The sequence below is a fragment of the Gymnoscopelus microlampas genome (assembly GCF_963454915.1).
Source record: "Gymnoscopelus microlampas genome assembly, chromosome: 12".
NCBI classification, from domain to species: Eukaryota; Metazoa; Chordata; class Actinopteri; order Myctophiformes; family Myctophidae; genus Gymnoscopelus; species Gymnoscopelus microlampas.
The window spans coordinates 34,315,753-34,328,734 of record NC_139949.1 but is presented as its reverse complement, the minus strand read 5'-3'; the positions used below and the strand labels follow the sequence as shown (position 1 = coordinate 34,328,734).

At 41.0% G+C, this 12,982-nt stretch overlaps 1 protein-coding gene across 4 annotated transcripts in view; it reads right to left on the bottom strand.

The window, feature by feature from the left end:
• larp1 (La ribonucleoprotein 1, translational regulator) overlaps positions 1 to 12,982 on the bottom strand; it is a 64,869-nt gene that overhangs the window by 37,153 nt on the left and 14,734 nt on the right. For all 4 annotated transcript variants that reach the window (XM_084074932.1, XM_084074933.1, XM_084074930.1 and 1 more), the window contains exon 2: positions 905 to 969. In XM_084074932.1, the coding sequence (XP_083931058.1) occupies positions 905 to 969 (65 nt within the window). The remainder of the gene's footprint in view (positions 1 to 904; positions 970 to 12,982) is intronic.

The following is a 12,982-nucleotide window of genomic DNA, read 5'->3' as shown; positions in this document are numbered from 1 at the left end:
CGATAAGCAGAATCACTAACAGCATTGTTGATATCAGTAAAATCCTATCAATTCCCATCCCATCCTTGGCACTCAAACACATACAGAATGGCAGTGGTTCTCAAACTTTTTAATGTCAAGGACCCCCAAATTAATATGTATTTGGCCGCGGACCTTCATCTAAAAAATATGTTGTGCCAGTGACCCCAAGAAGAGAAAACAAAATCTAAATTATTCAACATTTGATATTTTTCAAGGGTTTTAAATTATTATTTTAACATATAAAAGGATAAAGTGGTTAAAAAGATTCTGATGCTACATTCACTTTTGCTGGGGACCCCTGGAACCCCCCCCCCCCCCAAGGATCCCTGGGGGTCCCCGGAACCCACTTTGAGAACCACTGCACTATGGCAAACAGTACACACACTCACATACGTACATACTAGGGGTGTGCCGATATATCGTCCCGCGATATATCGCGATACGTTTTCGCGACGATATGTATCGTTTTGGGGGAAAAAAAATATCGTTTTTGAATTTTTTTTTTTTTTTTTTTTTTTTTACAATCATAATAATCAGACGTGCAAACGGCCCCGAAGTGAAAAGAGTGACAACATGTTTTTTTTTCGGGTCAGGTGTCATACTATTTGGATTCAAAACGGCTATTGTAGCTGAAAAGCTACAAGTTTGCATGTCTGAATAATGCAAAAACAGAATTATTTGTTTGCATTTTCTTTTTTTCTCCTCCATATATTTTCATAATAAAAAAAGTGCGTATCGTATCGTATCGAAATCGTATCGAAGTTGTGAGCCAAATATCGTATCGTATCGTTTCGTGAAATTAGTGTATCGGCACACCCCTAGTACATACTAACAAACACACACACACACACACACACACACACGATGAAGATTACCACATTACCTTTCCTCCTCGTCTGGCTCTGGGTGGGTTCCCTGCTTTCACCACCTTGGCAGGACCCGTGGACTCTGTGGAGGCACAACAAACAGGGTTCAATTTATGAAAGAAAAACAGAGGGGGGACCATTTTCTTACAACTTAAGCCATGTATAGGTCTTTGAACGACAAATAGTGAAAATAGCTGATTTGCATTGCAAGCTTGTAGATCTGCAATTTTTTTTTTTTGACAAATGTCCCTAAAGTAGGGATGGCGGGTTAATGTGGTTACATGTTTTATACAATTTCCAAATTATGATATTATCAAACATATCAGACAGCCTATATTTCCCCAAATGGAAATACATATTATTCAATTCAGACTGACCAGCAGCAGGGATAAAACGTATCCCCAACCAGCCATAAAAAGCAATGACCAGAGGGCGGTATATCAAAAGCAGGGGCTTTGATATCCCCTCCAACAAATCCAACCCTGATAACAAAGATGGCCGACATCACAGGAGGCTCTGAACACTCAGACATGCAACTGGACAGGAAAGAATGATGAAGAGACAGAAACACAAAGAAGTCAAGAGGCGAGAACACAGAACAGATGAAGCTTTCAGTTTGCTGATATCCATCTCCAATACAGAGGCCCACGAGGAGCGTCTTGGGTCAAGAGAACCGAGGTGTATTTTGGACTATTTTCTCACACTGTTGTTTCAGTTCACTCTTTATTTGAACTTCCTCTATTTCCTCAATCTTTATTTCCTTTCCTCATTATTATGTTACTGTTCTGTCTGTTCAAATGAAGCAAACTAATGCTGTACTCAAATAGGCAGCTTGCTCAGCAACGTCAAGGAAGCATGCATCATCATTGTCACCACCATAATTGTACCAAGCCACAGATGGAGCTATTCATAACTTTAACGACTTTCAACCTGGTGTCTCTATTTTGGACATGTCATTATAGGCAAAACATTTATTGTTTTTACTTTTATTTTAAACAGTGGGATGAAAAAAACATCTAAAATATCTACAGCCTTACAACATGACAAGTTGTGAGATCTGCTATTGACTCTTTGAGTAAACGGACTCTAGTGATGGTTTGTTTTTGACAGTTCACAGGCCTGCCGGCGGCAATGTCAGGAAACGAACCGAGAATGAGATTAATGTCACGTTCAGGGAGAGGATTAGACAGATGACCAGTCACCAGACACACTAGAGCTGTGCCAACTTGGAGACAAAACTAGTGGTCTAACTTAGAGAAAGTGATCAGTCTGGTCAGTCATTGTAAAGAGGCTGAAGGCCAGAGAGGACAGAATGAAGAGGAAGGAGGGAGGTAGGACTGGACAATATGGACAAAACCATGATATTTTTGACCCAATACTTTGATGTCGCTATTGTGACAATAATTCCGTAAAGTCGTGATCATATTATTTCTTTCAGCAAAAACTGCATCGCAAAGCATTGCGAGTCTATAGATTTTCGTTGTTGCCATTTTTGAACATTGACCATTTTTCCCACGTAAAAATAAGGCTTAAGCGAAAAAATAGGAAGACATTACACTGCCATTTCATGATCCAAGACGATATGAAGTCTCTATCACGATATCAACACAGTATCGCTATATTGCCTAGCCCTACAGGCAGACCACCCCTGCACAGGCCAGGTTCCCTCACCAAGCCGTTGACAACACGCTCACATCTTGGTAATCTCCTTAGAGGACTGATCATAACAGGGGACAAAGCCACAGACACACAGGGAGTGAGGGCCGGGATAAAGAATCCCTAATGGACTAAGACCATTTGGGTGCTCTTGCTCTTTAACACAGACATGTGCACATGCATGTACATGTACACGTACACAGAGACTAAGTAGGCTTTGCTAATGCAAGGCTGGCGCACCTCTAGTGCACATAGTTGTAGCAATACTGAATATTAGTGTGTGTATGTACAGCAGTAAGCATAATCTACACTCTAGTCTGTCATGTCTTGCAGTAAAACCCATTAAGTTGTCAATATGGCCTACTGTATCTCTGCACTGCTGTCACCAAGACAAATAACTGTGCCTAATTTGCAATTAAAGTGGTGCCGATAAGGACACACACACACACACACACACACACACACACACGTAGAGCTTTATAAAAACTGGAGCAGAACATGGCCACTTATACTCAAACGTCACAATTTCTTCAGCAGCTTATGTCATGGTACAATTCTTTACATTCCTGACGCTTTCCATCATTCCTGATGAGGATGATGAAAAGTTCAGTTGCATTTAATCTCTCTGTGAAACGTAGACTGAAATGAATGCTGATTCTAAGTGCAGATTCTTGAACAAAAATGGCTGCATGTTAATTGACAGTGCGATGTAAAAGTCACTGTCCCTATTGACCAGTTAAGCACTTAAAGGGCAAGACCACTTTGGTAGAGGTTTGGGTTGTGTAGTTACCTTGCCATGATGCAAGTCCAAAGGTGGACAAGAAATAAAAACATAATTGCTCAATTGATTAGAGATTGATGATTGAAAACATGCTCCTCATTGACTTACATTGTACAGTGAAACAGCTCTCAAAGTCACTCTTTTAGCACGTAAACGCATGTAAACAAAGCTGATTCAGACAACATATAACATCAAACCCAGTACTGTTTGTTTTTTAATAAAAAGGTTAACTTCCTGTTGATTTTGCTATTTTTATTAAGAAGAAAACCCGGACTGGATCCACGGATCCGGATATTCAAAGAGTAAAATCAGCATGACGTTGACATTTTTCTTTAAAAAAAAACAGTGCTTGGTTTTGGTGACGTTCTATATTGGCTGAATCAGCATGGTTTGCGTTTGTTTACTTGCTAAAAGAGTGACTTTGAGAGCTGTTTTACCGTACAATGTAAGTCAATGAGGAGCCTATTTTTGAATTATCAATTTCTAATCAATGGAGTGGACTTTGGAGTTACACTATGGCAAGGTAACTACACAACCCAAACCTCTACTAAAGTGGTCTTGCCCTTTAAGCCATATTTTATAATTCATTGTACCATGTTGTCACGTGAAAATAGTAAATAGCCATTCTATAAGCTAACAACATGTTGCATCACAACACTTTGTGAGCTTGTAGAGCTGCTATTTTTGAACATTGTCTTTCTATGACATGCCCAAAATAGGGACGCCACATCGAAAGTGTTTTAAGACACATAAATGAACCTCTCTTTCAGCTATGACTGGCTACCTGCCAAGGACACTGGTAGAGCAGATATCAGCCACTCCCAAAACCAACCATTATTGGGTTAAGTAGCTGCTGGTGGCAATTACCCGCTAACGGACGGAGCGTAACCCTAAGCAGACCAATAAGGGGCAGTGTAGAATGTCAGAATACTGTACAGCACATGTGGGATTTGAAGTTACTTTATTACAAGCCTTTAAGTGACAAATCCACCCCCTCGTTTGGCCTAACAGTTGGTGGTGACCGACCGCTGTTGGCACAGTTGAATTAGCACTGCCATTAATGTCGGTGTCATACGAGTATAAAAGCTGAACCCATTAAGACCGGTAAAGCATCTGTCATTTTAAATTTTAACCACTTAAACCATTATTTTGTACTTTGGCTCTTCAAAAATAACAGATATACAAGCTCATAGCACGGCACCAAGTGCCGTGCTATGAGCTTGTAGATCTGCTATTTTTGAGAAATCATGAAACTCTGCGCACATTTTTGAATATATATACATTTTTAAAGCGAACATTTCTAACTCAAATCTTTGCTTCTGAGGGTCCCTGGAACTAAATATTTTCAGATGGGGGTCCGCGACCAAATACATATAATTGTCGGGATCCTTGACATGAAAAAGTTTGAGAACCACTGATATTATAGCAACATAAGTGTTTCAGAAAAAAAAAAGACATTTGTAGAATCGGCCTCAGGTCTTAATGGGTTAATGAAACAGTCACACAAACACCAAACATAACTCAGCATCCCATTTCCCAAGGCATCAGCTCTGATGACCAGTGGTTTGGCTCTTTATGCTCTTGTAGTCTGGCTCATGGGAGAAAGCTGATGCTCAATGGACCAGCCAGTATCACAGGAATAACATATGCAAATTGGCTGAGGCTGAGTTGCAGTGAGACACAGGGCCCTCGTTCACCCCATGGATTAGGAAACAAAACATACCCTTCTAGTAAAGATGCAGCAGCTAATCAAAATAATACAGAATACATCAGAATACATCAAGATTATAGATCGATTTAGTATGAAATAGGGCTTGTGTGTTTAATCAGACAAATCGATTTAGTCAATTATTAAAATAATCTACTGGGATTTTCCACAGTGTTTTAATGTATTTTTTTTCAAACATCCGTAAAGATTAGTTGATTAATCGAAAAAGTGAATGATAAAATAATCAGCAAGAAAATAATTGATAGTTGTAGGCAGCCCTACCTTCTACTGTGTGAGGTAGTCGGTTGTGCAGAATGTAGGCTAACCATTAAAGCATCGATCATTGCAGCAAAGTGCTTCAAAACACTTTGCTTCAAGAACCACAAAACTTTTCTGCTTTTAGAGTGTAGTACTATGGGTTCTATCATCAGTTTCTAGAGAAGAACAAGAGCATTAGCAGCCACATGCTCCCTCAGATTAGCAGACGTTCACAGACTATTCTGAAAAAGAAAGACTCCCATGTGTAGAAATACCTGTCAAATTAAAAGTATGCAAAACCAGACCAAATTACTTTAGCAAATTCCAGCAGCTAAAGGCTAGCGGAAACCCATCAGAAGTGGTTCAACTTCTGTGTACATTGCAGGTAAAATGTTGCAATAAACTTACAAGAACGAACTTGCCTGGGTCACTCACAGTATTGTGCAGAAATAGGAAAAGCATCCATTTAAAACTACACATACTTACATTCTGTTGCTCTGTATGTTGGGAGAATTTGTATCCAATGCCTGTCCATACTGCTACTACTGAAATGTTTCCTGCTTAACTTATCCACTTGCATGGGTTTTGCTGCTACAAGTAAGCCTCTTAAAACACTGGTGGTTAGAACTGATGATGATAGCAGTTATGGTAATTCAACAACTTTACATGATACAATACTGCTAATCCTAATCAAGACCGATACTGAATTACGGAGCGATCCCTCAGCCAAGAATCACTTCAAATAGGGTTTGAAGCAAAATCCAAAGTATTTAATAGCAGTCAAGAGTCAATCTCTTGGAACAATTTAGAGTTTCAAATAGTTTCAATAATTGAAAATCAAAAATGCCACAAACCCTTATCCTGAGATCTGCCAAACAAAGTTATGAATTCAGGTCCCCTTTGAGAAGAAAATGCATGTTTTGACACTTGATGTCTAGGAAACAGACGGAGAGCTCTTGAGTAAAAAGATATGTGTGCTAAAAGAGTTTCCTCTTTGCAAAATTGGGAGGAGTTTTTGAGTTCTGTGATTCTCACACCATAAATATGAATAATTTTCTGTACCCCAAGTGTGGAAGACAAAGGTATTATGATGGCAGATATCAAAGCTGCATTATGCACACTCAGTGTGGAATTTTACTGTTAGTTCCAGTAAAATGATCAGAAGTGCTTAGCTTACAGATAGTTCAGTTTATATAAGCGAGATCAGACATGCTCTTGTACTCCCGAGAAGTATAAGGGTGCTTCTAGCCACAGGTAAAATACCAAAAGTCAAAAGAGTTAATAATGGCTAGCACTCACTTGCAGTTTTGATTTGATTTAAACAACAGTCTGTCTGTTGCTTAAATAGATAACAATCACCAAGTTGTCCTCAGGATGCTTTTCATTAACAAAAACTCCAACAAGCATTCGCAAATGCTTAGAAGTGATTCCACACATCATATACCGTAGATAGACCTCCAAAATGCAAAAATCTTATGAAGGAAAGAGAAGCAATAGTAAGTCAAGCAACACAGGAAAAAAGCTTCAGATAGCATGAGACACTTAACCACCTTCAACCTGGCTTCCCTATTTGGACGTGCCGTTATATGGCACTTAATATCATCACGGATCTAAACACAAGTCAAAACATGTATTACATTATGTTGATTGTTATTATTTTTGTCTATGTTTGAACGGTGTTGCTAACAGTGAACGTTTGATGGAATGCACAGCACCCCATATATACTGTATGTGCCTTTCATCAGTGGTTATTTTGTTACAACACAGGATGTTGTGCCCCTGCCTTGCTCAAGGGCTCACTGGCAGAGGCGGTGGGCACACAAATCCCTGTTGCTTGCAATCAATCAACAGAACACATTTTCTCTAAAGTCAGGAGATGTGGCATATACTTCATTTATATACTCTGAACTCAACTGTCTGTCATTTAGTAATAAACACACACACACAGAATCTCTTATCACATGGAAAAGGCGTGGCTATAATGTAGATCTCAGACTTCATGTAGCCAGCCTGTGATGTCAGTCATCTATGACTTCCTGTCAGTGATCTATGACGTCAGTGACATACTACTATGATGATGTAAGACTAAACATTTGGTTAAGGTTTCAGCTCAATCTGAGACCCTCTGACTATCACTATAAAGTGAAAGTTAAAGGTAGGGTAAGTGATTTTCTTTGGTTAAAATAAGTGTTAAATAGCTCTATATTCTGATAGTACTCATTGCTATAGAGTGTTTGTTCAGTAAAAGGAGTCCTCTTGTTTCTCAAGCTCTTTATAAAACAGAAAATGCATTTTCGTTTCAGTTTCATTTCCAATGTTATCCAATTAGGATAGAGAATTCAATCAGGATATAGATTAAACAAGTGAAATTGGAAGTGATGACACTAAGAAATGAGCAGGCAAAATTGGAACTGGAACACTATAAAAATGAAGCTTAAAAATGGGTACTTTCTCCTGATGGCTGAGATTTTGACACCTACCGGAAAATGTATTTTCTGTTTATTAAAGAGCTGGAGAGACATGGAGACTCCTGTTACTGAACAAACACTCCATAGCAATGATTACTATCAGAATATAGTGCTTTAACCTTTTAACAAAACACTTTTTGTTTTAACCCAAAAATATCACTTACCCTACCTTTAAATAATTTAAAATATGTAAAGCATATGTGGAGGTATTTAGTTGGCCTACTGGCATTGTGCACTGCATTGTGCAGCAGGACATTTGGCATTGATCGGTCCAGTGGTTTGCAAGATTAGCGCTGGACACACACACACACACACACACACACACACACACACAGCAGTGCAGAGCCACGCTGTAAAAAACAGTATGAATGCATTAATTTTCACAACTTGTTTCTGCACATGGGTTAAGATGTAACACCAATTAAGCAATCAAGCTAAATTTAGAAAGATCTAACATCCATTATTCAGTCTGAAAGCCCTCTCAGTGCAACCGTTTTTTTGAGATGGGGGCGTGGCCAAAGTGGGACTCTTTGAAGATTGGTTCATACTGGATTATCCCGATCTCAATTGGGCCCGGCCGCCGGTTAGATTTCTAACTGAGAAAACCCCGCCTTCGACAGCGTCACCAGACCCTGAATGAGAGGCTAGCGATTCAGGGGCTGGAGCCAGGCTACTGGATGGCAGCTTTGTGCTCAAGTAGTTAAGCCAAGGAATCAATAAGAATTCTTTGTACCGTATTTATTCACTCTTAACAGCTTAGTATAAATACTTAAGCATGAACAAAACAAATGCCCAAACTGTTCACCTACAAATAGCCTATACAATGCTACTTATGGTCCATGACGAGGCATGTTTCAAAACGGTGTTGAATTGTTCAACCTCAAGTTAAAGAACGATCCAGCCAAGAGTTGTCCAAATATCTTGTTTGGAAGTAAAGTGGTGGACAGACAGGCCAGCCCCACCACTAGTGAGGCTAAAAATGTTTGTTGTGTGCTTTGACTCTCGAGTGCCTTTCCAGTCCCTCTAAAGTAGTCAAATAAACGTGTCACCAAGCCTCATCACTTAAAACAAGATGAAGAAGGAATCCCAAGTTCATGTGGGTTACTATGACCCCATAAAAGTAACAAACAAACAACACTTTTGCACGCACATTGCTTTTGATGATTGGTCAATGCAATGCAACACAGTACAGAGCAAAATACATGAAGTGATGATGTTTGTTAACTTACAGTAGCCTCTGCCAAAACCTTTCAACCTAGTCTTGCATTAGTCAGACCATCAGAGGTCTCTGCCTACTGATATGATACATCTAGGGAAATCTGAATTCAGTGTAGGGGCAAGAAAAACATTGAGAACGGCCCCTGGCAAACCCACACCCAATGCTTTGAAAACAAATCATATCACCGTCCCAACATGACGGACCACCCTAAAGTCTTAAGGACTTTAGGGAGATCTTTTTTTTATCCCACGATTTTGTAACCCTTATTTTTCACCCGGTGCCAATTTTCTAAGTGATCCAGGGCACTACACTCCCCTCACCAGCCTAGGGAGGCCAGGGCCGAGCTCATGCCTCCTTCAATGGATGAGAGCCAACTGACCTTCTTGTCACCTGACAGGGGGGAGTTTCCCTGGTTGGACTTAGCGCGTGGAAGGAACACGTTAGTCCAACCAGTTCCCTTCCCCTCCATCAGGCGCCCCGGCTGTCATGGGGGAGGCGTTATAGTGACCAGGATTACTACATGTTTTTGTGAGGGTATTAACTACCCTGAGAGACACGGGGAGAACATGCAAACTCCACACAGAGTGGGCCCTTTCGCCAACCCCACCTAGGGTATGGGCGCTGATGACGCGGAGGAGAAGACACGCCCCCAGCGCCCCCCGGCGGGAATCAAACCCAGGACCTTCTAGCTGTGAGGCGACAGCGCTACCGACTGCGCCACCGTGCCCTCCTAGGCAAAGATTTTCAAAACATTTGAACAAAGTTTCAGCGGAAATAAGCCATCTGTAAGCTCACCACATGTCACATCGCACTGCGTTGTGAGCGTGTAGATCTGCTATTTTTAAATCTGCTATCTGTTGTATGAAGTATATAGGGCTTAAGTGGTTAAAAATGACAAACTTGGCAGCAAAATAAGAAAGAACAAACACTGAAAGCGGAACCACAGGTGCAAATGTGCACATGCAGGTGTGGAAGTGTGTGCAACGTGTGCCAATGGCTGTCAGTGTTCCTCACAAAATGACCTCTTGACCTTTCCGTAAGAGCGTAGGATTGCCCTTATATATTGTCCGTCACAGAAGTTAAATGTGAACACATCTTGACATTATCAATGTGGGGGACAGCTGGCGACAGTGCCAACGTTCCAAATTCCGTCCGTGTAACTTGTGAGCCCCTATTGGTGGACGTGAACAGCCTACCGACGCCTCACTCTTCTGTCATCTCGCCGAACAAATTCGACAGGCTGAGTGTGAACACAGCTCAAGTTGGAAAAGAAAAAAATATATAGTAAAACATTGACTTTGTTTGAAATGATACGATATTGTACAAAAATATGTAGTCTCTCGTAACCGATTCATAGTTTTATTCTGTCAGGTGTTTATAATTAATAATCTATACACATTAAATTTAACTAGAGTAAAACAAAGGCGAAACACCAAAAATGGTTTGTGTACGTATGGTGACAATGCTATGACACTGTGGACTGAGCATTGTGATAAAACTGCATGGGAAGCACTCTAGGGAATCCTATCTCTTTGTTGGGAACTCAACTATATTTCAAAAGTTTCAAAAAAATGGTCTTGTTTTAACACAAACCTTTCCCAGCAAGATGCACATTGTTAGTGGGAGACTCTGCTGTTCGACAGAGTCATCCTTCTGACGCTGTACATTATGTGCTCCACTACTGGAAAACAGCTTACACATTAACTACCAAGACAAATACCTCCAAATCTTCAAACGGTGCCAAAAATAGTGTACTATCAGCGGCGCTGATTATGAACTCTACGTGTTCTAAAAGGACCTTCAGAGTACAGTTAGAAGAACATTTGGACATCAGCATCAAGACTGGTCTAAGACCAAACAGGGGTCACACAGTCGAGAGACAACGCTGGACTTGTGTCTAAATGAAAGCAAAAATGTGGTAACAGCACATCGGGTGTGTTGCACGTTTGAACAATGAGGAGGAGTAAGTCAAACAATTATTCAGTCAGTAACATTAAATATTCTAGGCCGGCCTCGGGCTTTGGCGAAAATATATCAAAAGCTCAGCAAAAATTTGGCAACGTGAATAAGGTTCATGTTGCCAAATTACCACACTATCAAATCAAAAGGATCTGTGATTTTCATTACATCTGTCTGTGTCTCTAATCTGAAACAACTAACTTCAAGAGTATAACTTCAACAAGCTACAACAAGAGTGCAAACTTTAACCACTTAAACCCTCCATAATTGGTAACTGAACACTCAGTTGACCGAAGTCAGCTCTGTACTTGGACCGCTTTTTCTCCCTTCTATGACAAATCTCTTTGCCGAAAACAGCCGATCTACAATCTCAACGCATGTCGACGAGTTGTGAGATTGACGTTTGCTGTTGAACTGGGTGAAGTTGTAAAAGCAACTTCCCCTCCCCTGCCGGGGACCAGAAAATACTCTTGGTCTCATCAGACTTTTGAGTCCGTCATCACAGTGGCCAAGCATGGCCTGAATGTTTCCTGCCCTGGACACACAGCATTGAAGTGGACAGCGGTGGCTTTGGTTAGGATGTCAGCACTCAGCTGACAGCTGCTGTGAATGACCCATCAGCATGAGCAGTGCTTCACTATGAGCTCCTCTGCCTCAGGCCTGTCTTGTCGTGACTCAAAGTGCTCATGGCGTTGGTCAGTGCAAGTCAGATGACTGTTTAAAAGGCCAGCTGAGAGAGGCCCGGAACCATCCACACTTGTCAAACTGCAAGCTGTTGCTGGCCAGGCAGTCAAGCCAAGTCAATAGGCCTCAGTGCAGTGCAGAATAATAAGGCTTTGGCAGCCATTGGCTCTTGTAATGTGCAGCACATTTAGAAAACCAATGGCTCAGGAAAACTGTAGCCAGAAATAATGATAATAATTAATAATGAGCCATTTGGAGGTTTTCCTACGCTTAACTTCCAAGTGAATTACTTGGTATGGGATTACTACTATTATTACAACTATAATGCTATTACTACTGTACTTCTTATCCCGCCGATTGGCTCAAATACAACCGGAGTGGTTGCCAGAAATCAGTCCATAGGTTGCCATTTCTAAGAATGCTAAAGCAATGGGAGTTCTAATTTATTATTGGACCTGACAGTGAATCTATCAATATAAATAACAGCATTTAAGAGATTTTCTTAACAAGAGATCTAAATACGGGTTTATCATTTGATTTATATTGAGCATACATTATATTAAATAATCTTTCAGCCAGACATAACCCCATTTTGATTTTCTTAACATAGCTCAGTATTTCAAAACGCCTCCGACAATGAAAAGTGATTAACTACTGATTGTTCCGTAGAAGTAATGTATCAAATCCACGGTCTGAATTGGATGAAACATGAAAGGCATGGAATGAATCCGTAAACAGTTTTGTTTTGTGAAATGGTATTGTGAAATCCTACATATACACCTTCAATTCTAAACATTGGTCTCCCAAGTAGCAAGTAGCTTTTCCGACAATTATCCACTTCCTCAGAGTGAATTGTCTGCCGGGACAGGTAAAAGTGACAGGCCAGGCATTAACTAAGGCTGCTTGTATGGATGCATTGAGTGATAGGATTGTTACCTTCTCATAAACTCAAGTAGAGGTCAGGTGGGTGTGTGTGTGTGAATGTGTGTGTGTGTGTGTGTGTGTGTGTGTGTGTGTGTGTGTGTGTGTGTGTGTGTGTGTGTGTGTGTGTGTGTGTGTGTGTGTGTGTGTGTGTGTGTGTGTGTGTGTGTGTGTGTGTGTGTGTGTGTGCGTGCGTGCGTGCGTGCGTGCGTGCGTGCGTGCGTGCGTGCGTGCGTGCGTGCGTGCGTGCGTGCGTGCGTGCGTGCGTGCGTGCGTGCGTGCGTGCGTGCGTGCGTGCGTGCGTGCGTGCGTGCGTGCGTGCGTGCGTGCGTGTGTGTGTGTGTCCAAAGTGGAAGGCTTACATGGAAAGTGAGTGAGTGAGTGTTTTTGGTAAATCAAAATCTACTGTAGGGGCTTCAACAGCAGTGAGAACTAACGTTT